An 18869-nucleotide genomic window follows, 5' to 3' on the forward strand; every position below is an offset into this window, starting at 1 on the left:
CCAGTTGCTGACGATGACAGCATGGATGAGTTTGAGATTCATCACATATGCAGTGTCTGAGCAGGTGACATCACGAGTCTACATCAGGCAGAGATCACCACCAAGAGATCACAAGACAAGAAAAACACTAATAAACCTTGCATTATTCAGTACCTCGCATGTTAGACAAAAGAAATGCATTTCTGGATTCATGTCATCAGATATGACGTATCTTACCCCCAAGAAACATGCACATGAATGTAATATAGAGTTGACCCGCCCTTTGCAGCTATACCAGCTTCAACTCTTCTGGGAAGACTTTCCACAAGGTTTAGGAGTATGTTTATGGGAATTTTTGACCATTCCTCTATTTGTGAGGTCAGGCACTGATGGTGGATGAGAAGGCTTGGCTTGCAGACTCTGCTCTTATTCATTGGTAATCTGTCAGGTTGAGGTCAGGACTCTGTGCAGGTCAGTCAAGTTCCTCCACACCAAAATCTCACATCCATGTCCTTATGGACCTTGCTTTGTGCACTGGTGTGCAGTCATGTTGGAACAGGAAGTGGTCATCCCCAAACTGTTCCCACAAAGTTGGGGACATGAAATGTCCCCCCCAGAAAACCTTTATTTTGAATTGTAGTTTATTTTGAAATATAGCATCTTGTTAAAACCGGAAGTCGTGAGTGGGTCTGGATGTGTGCCCATGTAAACAATGTTCCACTGATGGATGTAAATAAGCTGAGCATTTAAATTTAGTTGAAAATACTAAGCGAACATACTAATACTTAGACATTTCGTTCTTCTAGTTAAGACTTTATTTATTCTCACGCCGTTTAACAGAGCCGTGTGGACTGAAGCTTGCTGATGGATTCTTTATTAGATCTGTGAGTAACTTTAGCAATCTGACACCATTCTCTTCTAATAACACAAAACGTTCATATACCCACACACGTGCTTATAGATTTATTCACATACGTACAAATGTGTGTGTGTGTGTGTTATGTGCTGCAGGTGTGCAGTGTGTGTGGCTCAGCGTGCAGACCGCTATATTGAGTGCATTAGGACTTTACCATTCAACATCAAGGACAAACTGCTACGAATAATAACGGCTAAAGGCACTCTTACAGATTCCAACATAAGTCAGGTAAGAGCAGTGATTAAGAGCATCGACATTCTCTTCCGTACAGGAAACACGATTTGTTCTGCGCATGCGCGAAATTGCAGCCATCATTACTACTATTATCAGTACGTAGTAGTATTATCACAACAGTATTATGAATACATGCCATATATTCCCCTTTGTATCCTTGTTTGGTTGCTATTTTCTGATTACTGTGTTTTCCTTTTCTTTTTTTCGTCATACTTCAGACAAGAAGTGGACGCATTTTCGCACATGCGCAGTACAAATCGTCTTTCCGGTACGGATCGAGTAGTGGCTTTGGCTAACTTTTCCACGTATGTTTACTTTCTGCTTTATTTATTTGTTACTTGTTCAAGTGTGTGAGGCGGAGAAACCCCTTTTTGGGTTGGATGTCCCGTTGTATAGACACGACACTCCGATTATCCCCTGATTGGTGGGAATTGGGGCTCGAGGGGAAAAATGAATAAAATGAAAATAATCAGTCATGTGCATAAGCCTTCACAGTCACCAGATCTCATTCCAGTTGAACATCTGAAGGGAGATTGTGGATCTAGACAGCTCTCTATCCAGAGAAATGGTGTCTCTCCAATTGCCCTCCAATGGCCCCAAAAACATGCTAGGATAAGTGTTTTTCCCCCCATTAAACTGTCAACAACTCTAACATACACCAACCAGGCATAACATTATGACCAGTTAGAGGTGCCGTGTATAACACTGAAGATCTTCTCATCATGGCACCTGTTAGTGGGTGGGATATATTAGGCAGCAAGTCAACATTTTGTCCTCAAAGTTGATGTGTTAGAAGCAGGAAAAATGGACAAGCGTAAGGATTTGAGCGAGTTTGACGAAGGGCCAAATTGTGATGGCTAGACCACTGGATCAGAGCATCTTCAAAAGTGCAGCTGTTGTGGGGTGTTCCCGGTCTGCAGTGGTCAGTATCTATCAAAAGTGGTCCAAGGAAGGAACAGTGATGCACCGGTGACAGGGTCATGGTCGGCCAAGGCTCATTGATGCACGTGGGGAGCGAAGGCTGGCCCATGTGATCCGATCTAACAGACGAGTTACTGTTACTCAAAATGCTGAAGATGTTAATGCTGGTTCTGATAGAAAGGTGTCAGAATACACAGTGCATCACAGTTTGTTGCGTATGGAGCTGCATAGCCACAGACCAGTCAGGGTGCCCATGCTGACGCCTGTGCACCGCCGGAAGCTCCAACAATGGGCATGTGAACATCAGGACTGGACCACGGAGCAATGGAAGATGGTGGCCTGGTCTGATGAATCACGTTTTCTTTTACATCACGTGGATGTAACACATGGCACCAGGATGCACTATGAGAAGAAGACAAGCCAGCGGAGGCAGTGTCATGCTTTGGGCAATGTTCTGCTGGGAAACCTTGTGCCCTGCCATCCATGTGGATGTTACTTTGACACCTACCACCTACCTAAGCACTGTTGCAGACCATGTACACCCTTCCATGGAAACGGTACTCCCTGATTCCCTTGGTGTATAATCATGATAGTGATGCCTGTGGACCTTATACTAAATTTAATAGAAGTAGCTATACGTTTAGGAGAATATTGGATGTGTACAGGTTTGAAAACCTTGCTGCTTCTCAATGCGATATCAGCAGTTCTGCCCCTGTTCTAAGGTTCACCTTTAGAAGTCTCTTAAACAAGGGGTGATGCACTGATGCACTGTTCACTTCCTGTTTTTAGGAATTCAGAATGACGTGGATCAGTGAAACCTAAATGCATCCTTTGATTATTTCTGGCTTAAAAATTGCATATGTTCGCAGCTCCTTCATGCAGGAATTCGTACACTCAGCCTGCAGAACTGCAACGTCTCAGACTCGGCTCTCAGACAGATCCACTGTCAGCATCTAAAGGCTATAATACTAATAGGATGTGTGCACATCACATCACAAGGTATGATTTAGTCCAGAACTGTTTTATTAGATTAATAATAATAATAATAATAATAATAATAATAATAATAGTAATACTACTATATCTGCTAATAATGATAGTGATGATAATGTGCTTAGGTCTGGAAGCCTTGGCCTCACACTGTGCGGGTCTTCAGATAGTTGACCTCACCGGGTGTGTGAGGGTGTGTGACTCAGGTGTACGAGTGCTGGCACAGAGATGTAAGCGGCTAGAGGTCATCTCGCTCAGTGAATGCCCTGCGATCAGTGATGCAGCTCTGATCGAACTAGGGGCTAACTGCAGTTGTCTATACAGCATTGATTTTGGTGGGACAGAGGTAAGTAACCTTAAGTGCAGTCTAGGAAGCAACAGAATTGTTAGGACAGTCCAGTCATATATTTGGATTTTGTCCAAGGATTTTCTTGTGGACACCTAAAAAAATGACTGCATGCATGTCAATGTTGCTGATACTATTTATACGGTCCATTAGTCCATAAATTGGAAAAGAAAATAGGACCACATGATATCAAAGGGCTCATTTGAGCTTTGTTCTGAAATTGATAGCAGTTAAGAAGGTGGTGCTAATAGATCTGGTTATAGGTATGAATATTGATTGATGGCTCTTATTTGCGCTTATGTGTAAGGTATAGAAAAGTAGCAACATTCTGTAAGTCTATAATCTGGACAATTTGGGTAGTTAGTGGTCAGAACCCTTATTTATTTATTTATTTATTTATTTTCATAATACCTTAGAGAAGGATTTTTTTATTAAGATTCATAAGCAAATTCAGAATCATTTAATTCACTAAATGTACAAAGTACACTATATTGGCAAAGGTTTTGGGACATACACTACCAGTCAAAAGTTTGGACACACCTTCTAATTCCATGGTCTTTCCTGATGTTTATTTCTTTCTACATTGTAAAACAATGCTGAAGGTGGCCGAAATACACAATAATGTCCTTTGAACAGTTGATATTGAGATACGTCTGCTACTGATGCTCTGTAAAGCCTTCATAACGGCTCTAATCTGAGGTGCTGTTAATTGGTGATTTCTGAGGCTGGTAACTCTAAATGAACTTCCCCTCTGCAGCAGAGGTAAGTTTTGGTCTTGCTTTACTGGGATGGTCTTCATGTGAGCCAGTTTCATCATGGTGCTTGATGGGTTTTGTAAATGCACTTGACAATACTGTTCTTGCAAGAACTATTCCAGAACTCCTGACCTTCGAGTCTTAAAATAACAACTGACTGTTTTTTGTCATTACATATGGATTACTTAAGTCCATGTGTGTTATTTCATAGTTTTGAAATCTCCAGTATTGTTCTAGAATGTAGAAAATAAATCCCTAAACAAAAAACATTGAACATTGAGGTGTGTCCAGACTTTTGACTGGTAGTGTACACATGAATTTAATATGGAGTTGACCCGCCCTTTTTAGCTATAATATATTTAACTTTTCTGGGAAGGCTTTCCACAAGGTTTAGGAGTGTGTTTATGGGAATTTTTATGGGAATTTGTTCATGAAAATTTGTTTCTGGAACAGGAAGGGGTCATCCCCAAACTGTTCCCACAAAGTTGGGAGCATGAAATTATCCAAAATGTCTTGGTATGAAGCTGAAGCATTAAGAGTTCCTTTCACTGGAACTAAGGGGCCGAGCCCAACCCCTGAAAAACAACACCTGAATTTAATGATTTGGAGGGGTGTCCCAAAACTTTTGGCAATATAGTGTACATGGGAATTTCACTTGGGAGATCAGTTCAAGGACATACAGTGTGCAAACAGGGAAAGTGTGTGAACATACAGATGTTCTTAGTAAATCTGTCAACTGTATGTAATATTATCAACACTACCGTTCACTGTGGCAGTGAGAAATTTTAATTTAATTTGCTTCCCGTCAATATTTTCAAAAAACACCATCATTAGCATCATGTATGCACTGATACAGGACGATTGCTAACCTTTCAGTGGTATTCTAAAAGAAAATGTTTCTTTTAAAAAAAATCTGTGTGCTGCAACTGAATATTATCACTTGTGCTCCTGACAGGTCACTGACGAAGGAGTTATCGGTCTTGCAACTGGAGTGTGCTGCCAGAGCTTAAAGGTAATGAATAGAGTTTTGTTTTTTTTACATTTGGCAGACGTTTGTGGTGGCAAGTCTGCACTCTGACTTGAAATAATTAACAAACTACACACGGACACAGTGGTGCAAGTTAAAGCAAAGAGATAAGAAAGGAATTTTTTATTTTGCCGCAGCAAAAAGCATCTCAAACACAGTGCAACAAGATAACACAGCGGAGAGGCAAAGCCCTCTTTCACGGGTCCCCCTTATATACAGGGTGCGGCAAAATGATCTGACACATTTGTAGGTTTAATAAAAGCGAAATAGAGTAAAGAATGAAAAATGCGTTTTTATTTTCCAAATGTACATATAATGCCATTTTGTTTCATTTCGTTTTAAAAATTACATCAGTCAAATGGGTGCCGTTATTGTTCACACACTGTCGATGGCGTTCACGTTTGAACCCATGCGATTTTTTTCTGTGGGGATACTTGAAATCAAAAGTATACACTCATCACCCTCGATCTGCTGAACAATTAAAAGATGCCATTCGTCAAGAAATTGCTGCCATTCCACATGAAATGACCCATCGAGTTATGGACAACCTTTGTGAACACCTTCAACAGTGTGTGGACAATAACAGCACCCATTTGACTGATGTAATTTTTAAAACGAAATGAAACAAAATGGCATTATATGTACACTATATTGCCAAAAGTATTCGCTCACCCATCCAAATAATCAGAATCTGATGGACGAGTCTGGGTTTGGCGGTTGCCAGGAGAACGGTACTTGTCTGACTGCATTGTGCCAAGTGTAAAGTTTGGTGGAGGGGGGATTATGGTGTGGGGTTGTTTTTCAGGAGCTGGGCTTGGCCCCTTAGTTCCAGTGAAAGGAACTCTGAATGCTTCAGCATACCAAGACATTTTGGACAATTCCATGCTCCCAACTTTGTGGGAACAGTTTGGAGCTGGCCCCTTCCTGTTCCAACATGACTGTGCACCAGTGCACAAAGCAAGGTCCATGAAGACATGGATGACAGAGTCTGGTGTGGATGAACTTGACTGGCCTGCACAGAGTCCTGACCTCAACCCGATAGAACACCTTTGGGATGAATTAGAGCGGAGACTGAGAGCCAGGCCTTCTCGTCCAACATCAGTGTGTGACCTCACAAATGCGCTTCTGGAAGAATGGTCAAAAATTCCCATAAACACACTCCTAAACCTTGTGGACAGCCTTCCCAGAAGAGTTGAAGCTGTTATAGCTGCAAAGGGTGGACGGATGTCATATTGAACCCTATGGATTAGGAATGGGATGTCACTTAAGTTCATATGCGAGTCAAGGCAGGTGAGCGAATACTTTTGGCAATATAGTGTACATTTGGAAAATAAAGACACATTTTTCATTCTTTACTCTTTTTGCTTTTATTAAACCTACAAATGTGTCAGATCATTTACCCGCACCCTGTAGAACTTTTAGGTACATCCTAAACCAAATGTATACGTGACCAACAGCACAAAAGACAAGATATACGATGTCCTTGCATTTCACGAGTAGAGTCACTCCTGATAAGGACTTGCCACCTGGTTAAACATCTTCCTTTCCACACACACACACCCCGTTCATCCGGGTTACCTGTTAAAATTTCCACTACATTTCCCTCCTTTTTGTCCTTAAGGACAAACTAAATATACAAAATTTTAACATATTTACTCTAAGCATTTCACAGTCAGCTTTAGACCAACATCAGACATCATCTTTTCCCTTGGCTTTCCAATGATGTCTTCATCAACTAAAACTTTAAAAAAAAGTTACTCTGCTTTTTCTTGAGAGAGGAGAAAGCCCTCTAATTTTCCTTTTTTGCAAAGTCAGGGAATCAGAATCAGCATAAAAGAAAAGCATAAAACAAAACAAAACATATCAGGATAAAAAAAAAAAAACACACTCATTCTAAGCTACATTAATTTTTATCATTTGTCAAGTCAGGATCATAGTCTGCTTGTGTCAGGTCTGGTGGAAAATCAATGTCTCGAAACTGCTCTCTCCATTCATCAAATCTTTCCTCCGTTTGTTGTAAGAGTTGACACTCTACTTTCCTGTTGAGTGTTGAGGCAACTAATCGTTGTAGAGTGGTAGACACCAACTGACAGATGCAGGGAACACACATCAGAGCTAGAAGTCCGATCACTATTATGGCCAGTATCCCCAGCCTCCCCAAAAGGCCGTGAACCAACTGAACCATGAATTGTCCACTTGTGGTGGGGGTCTAATCGCATTCCTCATGTGGTTAAGCACCTCTGTAACATTAGCAGACACATCTGGTATGTTAAAACAACACGAGATGTCAAGCATTTTGCGCACACCTCTTTTCTCTGAGGAAATTGGTTTACACACGCTAGACCACTTGGGTTGTCCAAACCGTGTGTGTAGAAGTGTTGTCTTTTTGAGTTTCACCTTTTCATGTCCCAGTAGCAGGATTCTTAGATGATTCTTAGTCTCTCAGATGATTCTTATGAACAACACCAAACTTTAAGTGAACCTTCACCTTTCTTGACGTATATTGGTGCTCAGAGTGCAGGCTCTACCTCACCGAGGCTCTGGAACACTATCCATTAGGGTCGTCTTCCGAAGTGCGGGTGTTAGAGATTTTTTCTAGATTTCATCTAGAAACCAGCAATTCTACCATACGGGGTGGTTACGGTGAACCTTTACTCTCCCCTAGTTCGTGATCCGGCACTGGTACCCGCTTACAGTGACTGGCGTGTATCCACGTTGCTGTCTCTGCTGTCTTCACAGCAGTGGGTGTAGTCAGCAGAATCTGGAACGGTCCCAGCCAACGCTTAGCCTTCCAATTCTTCCTCCTGAAGTCTTTCACCACGATCCACTCGCCAGGCTTCAGGTCATGCAAGGTGTCTGTGCGGTTTAGGAAGGGCGTCCTTCACCTGCCTGTGAATATCAGATAACAAAGAAGACAAATTTATGCAATAGTTCAACATTTGATCTTCACATTTGCCGATACTGTGTCTCAGGCTTCCTGGAAAACCCACTCCTGTGGTTAATGGCCTGCCAAAAAGGATTTCAAATGGACTCAAGTTAGCTCTCCCTCTTGCTCATGCTCACATGTACATCAACACTATTGGGAGGGCTTTGACCCATGACAAACCTGTCTCAGCGCAGCATTTTGCCAATTTATTTTTTAATGTGCCATTCTCCCTTTCTACTGTTCTACCACTAGCTGGGTGATAGGCACAGTGCTGTTTCAGGTTGAACCCTAAGTATTCACTGACTTTCTGTAACGCCTGATTCACGAATGGGGTACCATTACCACTACCAATTCTCTCAGGAATTTCCCACCGTGGAATAATTTCAGTGCACTAGCATCCTGCTTAGATGTAGGAAAAGCCTCTCCCCATTTAGAGAACATATCTACTATAACCAGACAATACTTCTTACCCTCGCTAGGTGTTAACTCAATAAAGTCCATTTGTAAGTGTTCAAATGGCCTTTGTGGTGGTGGATGTGTGCTCTGAGTAATCTGAATGCCTCTCCCAATGTTGTTTGTTGCACATATGACACAGCGTTCACAAAATTTTTGGGAGTATTTAGTAAAGCCTATAACATGCCAGTGTTTCCTTATTTCTGTTACCATCCCTCCTTTTGACACGTGGTCTTTACCATGTGTCAGTTTAGCATAAAAAGGAAACAGCTTCTTCGGTAAACACCGGTTTTCCTGTGGGTCCATACCAAACACCTTCTTTTTGGACACATCCCAACTGCCTCCAGTGTTGTTTCTCCTCACAATCACCCATACCCTGTAATTCAGTGAGACTTAGAGTAGGAGCAGACAATATAGTCATGATATTTGTATTTTGTTTCTGTTCAGGTTGTTTTGCTGCTGCTTTTGCTGCTGCATCGGCTTTGGCGTTACCTGTGGAAATAGGGTCATTACAACACGTATGTGCTTCACATTTACATACTGCAATAGCTTTTGGAAGTAGGATTGCGTCCAGGAGGTCAGCTATCAGGCCATGGTACGCGATAAGCTTGCCTGAGGAGGTCAGAAAACCCCTGTGCTTCCATAATGTTCCAAAATCATGCATGACACCAAAGGTGTACCTGCTATCAGTGTAAATATTCACAGTCTTACCCTCTGCCAATTTGCAGGCCTCTATGAGGGCGGTGAGTTCCGCCGCCTGTGCTGAGTAATGAGACGGAAGTTTACCTGAAATTAGAATTTCATTCTGAGTCACTACTGCAAACCCTACGCAGTTTTGACCTGTTTCTGAGCCTCTGGATGCTGATCCATCCACAAATAGTTCCAGATCAGGGTTGATCAGCGGTATCTCCTGTAAATCAGGTCTTGGACTACAAACTTCATTAATCACACTCACACAATCATGAGGCTCTCCATCCTGCTCTGTGGGAAGAAGAGTGGCAGGGTTAAGAGTTGTGCACCGTTTAACTATGACATTCGGCATTTCTAAGAGTACAGTGTTATATCTCAACCATCGAGTGGCTGTCATGTGTGCTGTCTTTTGTTCTAAAAGCAGTTGCAACACTGCATATGGTACCAACAAAGTTAATTCGCTGTAGCCTACGATATCTCGTGAGGCATTAACAGCTTTCTCTGCTGCAGCCACTGCTCTAAGACACATAGGAAGTCCTGTGGCTACCGGATATAGCTTTGCCGAGAAGTAAGCCACTGGTCGCAGCCTACCCCCATGCTCTTGAAGTAAAACAGATGTCATGCACCCCCCTTTTTTGTCCACAGTCTGTGTAAATGGCCTCATCGGGTCAGGAATGCCCAATGTGGGTGTCGTCTGTAATGTCTGTTTCAGTCGTTCAAACGCAGCGTTTGCAGTCTCAGTCCACGTCACTTTGCTGTGTGCTTGAGCAATAGCGCTCAGCGGTGCCTCTAACACAGCATAATCGGGTATGAACATCCTACAGTATGAACACATACCCAAGAATGACATTAAATGTTTTTTAGTAATTTTCTGTATTGCTTCCACTGTACTCCACTCAAGTCTTTTACCTCCTGCAGAAATTAAATGTCCTAGGAACTTCACTTCTTGTTGTACAAATTGCAGTTTTGACAGGCTTGCTTTATGTCTTTCTTTAGCGAGGTGACAGAGCAATTTAATGGTGTCTTTTTCCACACTGCTCTTTAGTCGGTACGGCCAAAAGGATGTCATCTACATACTGAAGCAACACAGATTTCTCAGTTAGCTGCAGTGTATCTAAAATGTTCTTTAATGCTTCATTACAGATTGTAGGTGACTCACAATAGCCCTGACATAAGTGTGTGAAAGTATAGGCTTTTCCATTAAAGGAAAATGCAAACCAAAATTGACAATCTGGATGTACTGGTACACTAAAGAATGCATTAACTATATCGACAACAGAGAACAATGCACTGTCAACTGGAATTTGGGACAAGATAGTGTATGGGTTGGGAACATTAGGTGCTCGTTGGATCACAGCATCATTAACGACTTTCAAATCTTGTACGAATCTCCACTGCTCCGGCTCCCCTGGAACTCTTATTTTTCTTACTGGGAAGAGTGGCGTTCGCACAGGAGACGTCTCACATGGCACTATAACTCCAGATTTTAATAGAGAATTAAACACCGGTGTTATTCCTGCTATAGCTTCTGGTTTTAGAGGACATTGGGCTCTCTTTGGCCTATAATCCGATTTTGGTGTAATGATCACTGGAGGGCAATTTTTAATCAGACCTACATATTTTCCACTCGCCCACAATTCTTTGGGCACTTTTCGTGGTCGTACATCTGAAAGTTCCAATTTGGTAGGGCCAAGTCAGTTTTTTATACCATGGATTGGGATCTGTCCTGTCATCAGGAAGGATAACCACACCTCTCTCAGCTCTAGGCAGCAAATTTAGTGCTGTGCTATATGCATTTAATTTTGGGCTGTAAAGAACAGCTGGCTGCTCAGTTGGTTCCCAATCATGACTTTGAGTAGCCTGTAACATCCATTCTCCCAAAAATTCCCACTCGTCATTGACAGATTTGGCTAGAGAGAGATGTGGAGATCCATGATTCATTTGGAATGGGTGTGCATGACCAGCCCGAACTGAAACCCAAGATAAATCTACCCCTACAGCACATCTGTGTTCATTCCATATCACACGCTTCAATATCAACATGTCTGGCCTATCTAACTTCCTATACCATTCTTTCTCTTAACTCTCATGTGGTTCGTATCTGTGTATGTGCACAGTACAGTGCAGCGCTTTCAGTGTCATGTAGTCTGTATGAGAAAAGGAGGTGAGAGTTTTTGCTTTCTCTGCTAGAGAGTGTATAACATCAGTGAAAGAGGAATTACTCAGTTTCCATTCATACACATAGAACAGGGGTCTGGGATCATATTTTACAAAGCAGGAGCTATCTCCCCATTCTATCCTAAGGCCTAGTGATGTGCTGATCAAATTTAAATTTAGTTTGCACATCAAATCTCGACCCAGCAGATTTATTGGGCAACACTCAGAAATTAAAAAAGAGAATTCAAATTGTTTCTGTGTAGTTACTATCTCACATTTTAAGGGCACAGAGAATGTCTCAATTACTGACATCCCCGATGCTCCTGTAGTACACAGAGAGCGATTGCTCATTCTAGGTGAAGTAGAAAATTCACACAATTGTGTCACAGAATGCCCTGCTCCTGAGTCAACTAGAAACTGTCTCGGTATTTGCTCAAGTTTCATTCATAGGTGAAATAGCGGCTTCTGATACTTTGTTAAACATCGGGCTAGTGACAGGTGGATATGGAATGTTTAGCTTAAGCTTTTCTTCATTGCATTGAACAAAAGATCAGACTTACCCTTCCCTGGCTGCTTACCCGTCCCTGACCCAACCAAACCTCATGTTTCTGTGTTCTCTTCTCCCCCGCGATGTCTCTTCGGACAGTCTCGTATCCAGTGGTCTGTTTTTCACAGGAAACATCCACTCTGGAATCCAGGCTTGCCCCGTCCTTGACCTCTACCACGACCACGGCCCCTCCCTCTGTAAACATCTCCTTAAGCCTCAGATAATTGAACCATAGTAAGACGGTGTTGCATTTCTGTTCTTTTTTCTTTCCCTTTTTGTCTTTCAGCATTCCACAACTTCTCTGCATGCACAGCATGTTGTTCAATCAGAGATAACTTTCCAGTGTCCCAAGTAATGCACGTTTGTTTGACTTTTCTTGCAATGTCCTCTTTTAACCCATTCATGAAACTGTTTCTCAAGTGTGCCTCATAGGGTGTAATATCCGCTGCGGCCAAGTCTTCTGAGCGCTCGAGGCCACTGTGAGCATCATGCACTTCTGTTAATCGTGCAAGATATCTGGAGACTGTTTTGTCGTCTTCTTGTCTGCACATAGAGATTTTAGTCATGTCCATTCTTACTGGAAAAGCTTGGTTAAGAGCATCAGTCAGGCACATTACTAAGTTTCTGTATTCAACATTCTCGGCATTATTCCAGTTTACATGACGAATCTGAATATTTCTCTCTGGCCAGTCAAAATGCAGGTGCAACACATCAACGCTGAGTTTTCTCATCATGAGGCGTCGCAATTCATGGGCTGTGGGTCAGATTTCTCTGCAAAATCGGACCAGTTCATTACCGAACTTCCGACCTCCCACTTCTCTTGGATCTGGGAGTTGTTTCTGCGTGTCTTCTATGTCATTTGATCCCCATGGGCAATACATAAGAAGTGATCCTTCCCTCTGGGCCAGCTACCTCTACCATAGGCATCTGAATGTCATCAGTTAAGTGAGACGATCTGCGTCAGCCATCAGGAATGGCCTCGGCATCATGCTCATTGAGTGTGCTGGAAATTGGATCATCTGGTCTCGTTTCCTTCAGAATCCCCTTTTGCTTTCAGCCACGGGTGCGGGTAGAGGCTCCAGGTCCCGTTTAACAGGGAGGAGGGTCCTGCTCAGCTGCTGTGGATGGTTGAGGTGTGGAGGCGTGCGGTTGGAGTGGTTGTCTGTGTCTCTGAGGCAGTGGTCTGGGAGGGCAGCTGTCCAGGTCTGGGTCTACGAGAGATTTAGTTCACTGCAGAGAGGAAGATTGAAAGTTAGTTTGTACATTTGTTTTGCGCACTCTGGTTTTGGCTTCAGTTGCCCACATATTATACGAAACCCAGTCTACTTCTCTTCTCTTTTTCCCTTTTTCTTTGAAGCCTCACATTCTTGTAACTTTTCTCTCAACTTTTCTAATTGTCTTTCACTAAAACTAACTTTCTCTGGAAATCCACAGTCCATCACCCACATACGATATTGTGATACAGAACCAGGCCCATAATTATAAATTGAACATTAGGATGCTTACATGCCCTCAAGAAATCATCACTCTCATCCTTACTTTCCCAACTACCCATTGTTCGTGTTGGTTCCTGTATTCTCTCAACAGTCGATCAACAGACAAATGCCTTATTTACCTCTTTTAGCCTGATTTTACCTGCGCAGGTCACTCAGCTGTGCTCGTCAGCACCATCGACGGCTTTCTTAAAAGTCTGCTGAAAGTAGTTACATCAATATATATATATATATATATATATAATATACTACCATAGTATATAGTTAGTTCCCAGAACTATTCATGTAATTTTACTGTTTCCAGAACCATTTTCCAGAATCCAAGCTTAAATTCTGCCTACCTGAAGCTGATTGTCTGAAGATGGAAAGAGTGAGAGTTTAAATAAATTAAAACCTTACCACCTAATTCCAGAGCCCTTCACTGGGGCAGTCTCGTGATTTTCCAGATCTCTCCCCACCAGTAGTCAATTGTGTGGTTCGAGGAAGTAACCATCTTCGGGTTGGTCTGGACCAGACCGATCAGGGATCAACCCCGAGACTGGCACTCAGATGAGGGATCTCGGTGGAACCTCCAGAAATGTGGTGGCAAGTCTGCACTCTGACTTGAAATAATTAACAAACTACACACTATGGTGCAAGTTAAAGCAAAGAGATAAGAAAGGAATTTTTTATTTTGCCACGGCAAAAGGCATCTCAAACACAGTGCAACAAGATTACACAGCGGAGAGGCAAAGCCCTCTTTCACGGGTCTCCCTTACATAGAACCTTTAGGTACATCCTAAACCAAATGTATATGTGACCAACAGCACGAAAGACAAGATATACGATGTCCTTGCATTTCACGAGTAGAGTCGCTCCTGATAAAACCTTAAACCTTTCCACACACACACACCCCAAAGTTCAACAAAGGGTCACCCATTCATCCATGTTACCTGTTAAAATTTCCACTACACGTTCTTATCCAGAGTGACTGAAAATTTATACAGTTTCTCATTTTATACAACTGAGCAACTGATGGTTAAGACCCTTGTTTAGGGGCCCAGCAGTGGCAGCTTGGTGGACCTAAGATTCAAACTCACAACCTTCTGATCAGTAGTCCAGTACCTTAACTACTGATCAAACCACATCTCGAGATGTGGTTAGATCTAGCATGTATTTTGTTTATGTCTGTGTGCCAATGACGAGACGATAGCATGAGTACTATCAGACACCACTTCTGTTTACAATGTAGGGTTTAACACAACAAGAGGGATATGATGTTTGGGTGTGTTGTACAAGCTTTGAGCGGCCTAGTAGCAGTAACAGTTTTAGCAGCCTTAGTCTGACAAGCCTTTTCAGAAATGGATGGAGCTTGAACTGCTGCATCGACTTTAGCGCAGCTGGAGGTCAAGGTCATGCAGATCGCTAATAGAACTGGTGGTACTTTGAGAAGCCTGGTACTGAGTTTTGAGAAAAGTTCACACTGTGTTGGAGTACATTACGTAAAGATTGGATACAATCCAACAAGATGCATTAAGTAACTATAAATTTAAATTAATTAACAGCAAGAAAAGCAGTGGCTCTGAGAAACTTACCCATGCTGTCTTTTCAAGTAAAATATAATGATGTCTGGAAAAATTCCTAAACTTCTAAAGAGGTAAACAGGTGGAGAGTTTCAGCTGAAGCATTTTGCTTTAAGTCATCATGTAAAGATAAGAGAAAAGAATAAATGTTTTGAGGCTTAGATTCAGACGTTGTTGGGATGTTTATTAGAGCAACTCGATTCTTGTAACCAGCGTTGATTGCAATAAACCTTGTTACAGGTTAAATGGTTAATTAAATAGTGGTGGTAGCAGCTCAAGTGGCTAAGGCTCTGGGTCATTGACCGGAAGATTAGGGTTTAAGCCCAGCACTGACAAGCTTCCACCATTGGGCCCTTGAGCAAGGCTTGACTGGCCTGCAACACCACACCTTTGAGATGAATTAGAGCTGAGACTGTGAGCCAGGCCTTCTTGTCCAACATCAGTGCTTGACCTCACAAATGCGCTTCTAGAGGAATGGTCCAAAATTCCCATAAACACACTCCTAAACCTTGTGGAAAACCTTCCCAGAAGAGTTGAAACTATTATACTTGCAAATGACGGGCCAACTCCATATTACATTCATGTGCATGTAAAGGCAGACTTCCCACTTTTGGCCTGGCTTAAAAACATGTCTAAAACATTGATGCCTTGGTTGATGTTTTAATTCTGCTTCACCTGTACTTATTCTCTATTCTAAAGGAGTTACAGATGGTACGGTGCCGTAACTTAACAGACAAGGCTGTGGCTGCTGTTCTCTCAAACTGTGTCAACATCAGAATATTCCATTTTCACGGATGTCCCCTCATGACGGGTATACTATAGTATTATTTCTCTACAAACAGAACAGTGGGATCATGTCTGATATGCCTGACATCCTTCTTACTCTTTGTCACTGAAACCATCTTTGTTTTTTTGTTTTTTTAGATAAATCCAGAGAGGCACTTCATAACTTTATCGGCCCTAAAAAGATTCAGCAGGTCTCCTGGACTGTGTACTGATTCTGCGCTAAGTTTGGGTTCATCCACATACCTGTTACTGTTCCTAATATTTATTTCTTAATAAAATTATTGATCAAGATGATACAGTGGGTGAAATGGTCAATTATTTTCAGTCAATGCATGTAATCAGAATATGGTCGTAATCTGACTGTCGACAGATATCATATAAAGTTAAATACATTTCTTAATATCATATTAATAGGACTTCCGGGAACATGCAAACACTGATGGCTGCATGAGAGAACTGCTCTCCTAATAAATACTCCTAAAAGCCCCTAATCTTTCAAATACTGAACAATTTTTTTAATAGAACATTGCAATGGAAGGCGGGGCAGGGATGGAAACAAGGCCAAGACAAAAGAAAATCCCAGGTCGTCAAGATAAGATTGAAGCTAGAGAAGAAACGGACGAAATGGAGCTATCTGCTAGCCGATATGCTAACTCTGAGGTGGAAAGTAGCCTGGTGAAAATACTCGAAGAGCTGAGAGTGTTCAGGAAGGAAAACAATGAAAAACTAGCGAACATCAAGGAAGATTTGAACAGCACGAATAAGAGGGTGGAAGAAGCTAAGGACGGAAGCAGAGGAACAAATACAACAGACGGGAGAGGCACTGATCGAACTGCTAAAACTTCAGACTCAGCTAGGGAGTAAGCTTGACTGATCATAAGGGCAGGTCTAGGCGGGATAACATCCGAATATATGGAGTACCAGAGGATAGTGAAAACGGTTCATCAACAGTTGGACAACTGGACAACAAAAAGAGAATGAGGCAGCCCAGGGGAAACTACCTCAGCACTGGACTATGTGGAGTGATTGAAGGTATACTATAATATTATTTCTCTACAAACACAACAGTGGTATCATGTCTGATATACCTGACATCCTTCTTACTCTTTGTCTCTGAAACCATCTTTGGGTTTTTTTTTTTTTGTTATTTTTAGATAAATCCAGAGAGGCACTTCATAACTTTATCGCCCCTTAAAAGATTCAGCAGGTCTACTGGACTGTGTACTGATTCTGCTCTGACTTTGGGTTCATCCACAGGGTCGAACTGGCCATCGGGAGTACCGGGACATTTCCCGGTGGCCTGACGGTCATTCTGGCCTGCCACCATGCAGTCGATCACCTTGACGCACGATAGGCTGGTATGCAGCTAGGAATGAATTGACGGACCTCTCAATCTACAAATCAGGAAATCGCAGGGTGATTTTACATTTACTCTTAGAACATTTACTCTTAGAACAGTGCTTTTGTGATTTATGAGATCATCAGTAGTAGGACTGTAATCATGGGGACATACAATTGATGGCTTCACAATTAATAAAGTATAGATTATTTAATGTGTTTATTTCATATTGCAGAGCAACTAGATGTGCAGAGAGAGAGAGAGAGATTCAGGGAAAGATGAAAGAGACTGAAAGCCTTGATAATCCATTAGATTATCAGTCTGTCGGAGAAAATGTTATGCTTTGCTTTAAATTAGCAATACTCTGCCTAAAAGTAGTATTTACCTATCAAAATTATTTAGCTATTGATTAGTAGCTGGCTTTGATTAATGCAAATTTATAATAATCATGCATAACCAATAATATTAGTGTACTAGTGTAATAACCACACTGAGACTGGAAAAAGGAGAGAGAAATTTATTGAAACATTAAGAGTTACAGCTCGGTCAGCCTATCCAGTGGGATCAGTGGGACCGGAAGGTCAGTAGTAGAAGAAGGGACCTCAGGCTGCTGAGGAGAAGTGGGAGAGTAATCAGTGGGGGAAATTGGAGGTGAATACTCAAGATTAGATTAGATTAGATTAGATTAGATTAGATTAGATTAGATTAGATTAGATTAGATTAGATTAGATTCAACTTTATTGTCACTGCACATGTGGGTACAAGGCAACGAAATACAGTTAGCATCTAACCAGAAGTGCATTTCGCAGTGCAAATAATTAGCATATATAATAAGTATATAACAATAAATAATTTGCATATATAAACAATATACAAAAATATATAAATAATTTGCATATATAACAGTATATAAACAGTATACAGTGGAGGTAAATGCAATGAGTAGATGCAATGAGTGCAAATGAGCAAATGATTGTAGTGGTGCAATAAAGAAGGTATTGTATACCATGATAATAATTAAATATGTAAACAGTATACAGAGGAGTTATGTACAATGAGTGCAATGATTTAGATGTATGCAATGAGGAAGGTATTGTATACTATGATAAATTATTTGTATATGTAAACTGTACACATATGTAAACTGTACATAGAAAGGGTTATATACAGAAAAAGGTTATGTACACTGATAATAATGTGCTCAGTCAATGTGTGTGTGATCGGGTGGAGGCAGAGTTCAGCAAAGAAACAGCTGTGGGGAAAAAGCTGTTCCTAAACCTGCTAGTCTTGGTCCGGAGGATCCTGTAGCGCCTCCCAGAAGGCAGGAGGGCAAAGAGTCTATTGGCAGGGTGATAAAAGTCCTTTATGTTTTTGCGTGCTCTGGTGAGACAACGCTTCCTGTAAATGTCCTTGATCTTAGGAAGTGGAACTCCTACGATGCATTGGGCAGTTTTCACCACCCTCTGCAGCGCTTTCTGGGCTGACACAGTGCAGTTCCAATACCAGACAGTGATACAGCTGGTCAGGATGCTCTCGATGGTGCAACGGTAGAATTTCACCAGGATGTCTGAAGAGAGATGGTTCTTCCTCAGAGCCCTCAGGAAGAAGAGTATTCTGAGCCTTCTTGACCAGACTGGAGCTGTTGGTAGTCCAGGAGAGATCCTCGGAGATGTGGATACCCAGGAATTTGAAGCTAGTGACAAGGTCCACCACCTCTCCACTGAGATGAATAGGTGTGTGTGTGTCAC

General features: G+C 41.8%; 1 protein-coding gene across 2 annotated transcripts; it reads left to right on the forward strand.

The window, feature by feature from the left end:
- The first annotated feature begins 82 nt into the window (after window positions 1–82).
- Window positions 83–16076, forward strand: amn1 (antagonist of mitotic exit network 1 homolog (S. cerevisiae)). Of its 2 annotated transcripts, XM_058408514.1 has the most exons (7): window positions 83–863; window positions 991–1123; window positions 2920–3049; window positions 3169–3386; window positions 5097–5153; window positions 15696–15807; window positions 15921–16076. In XM_058408514.1, exons 1-7 carry the CDS (start codon window positions 844–846, stop codon window positions 15992–15994), a joined length of 744 nt encoding a protein of 247 aa, XP_058264497.1. In that variant the 5' UTR covers window positions 83–843; the 3' UTR covers window positions 15995–16076. The 2 variants fall into 2 exon arrangements, with proteins under 2 accessions (XP_058264497.1, XP_058264498.1); XM_058408515.1 differs by lacking the exons at window positions 15696–15807; window positions 15921–16076 and adding an exon at window positions 8995–14019.
- The last annotated feature ends 2793 nt before the right edge of the window (window positions 16077–18869 follow it).

The sequence above is a fragment of the Hemibagrus wyckioides genome, linkage group LG14, assembly GCF_019097595.1.
Source record: "Hemibagrus wyckioides isolate EC202008001 linkage group LG14, SWU_Hwy_1.0, whole genome shotgun sequence".
Lineage (NCBI taxonomy): Eukaryota > Metazoa > Chordata > Actinopteri > Siluriformes > Bagridae > Hemibagrus > Hemibagrus wyckioides.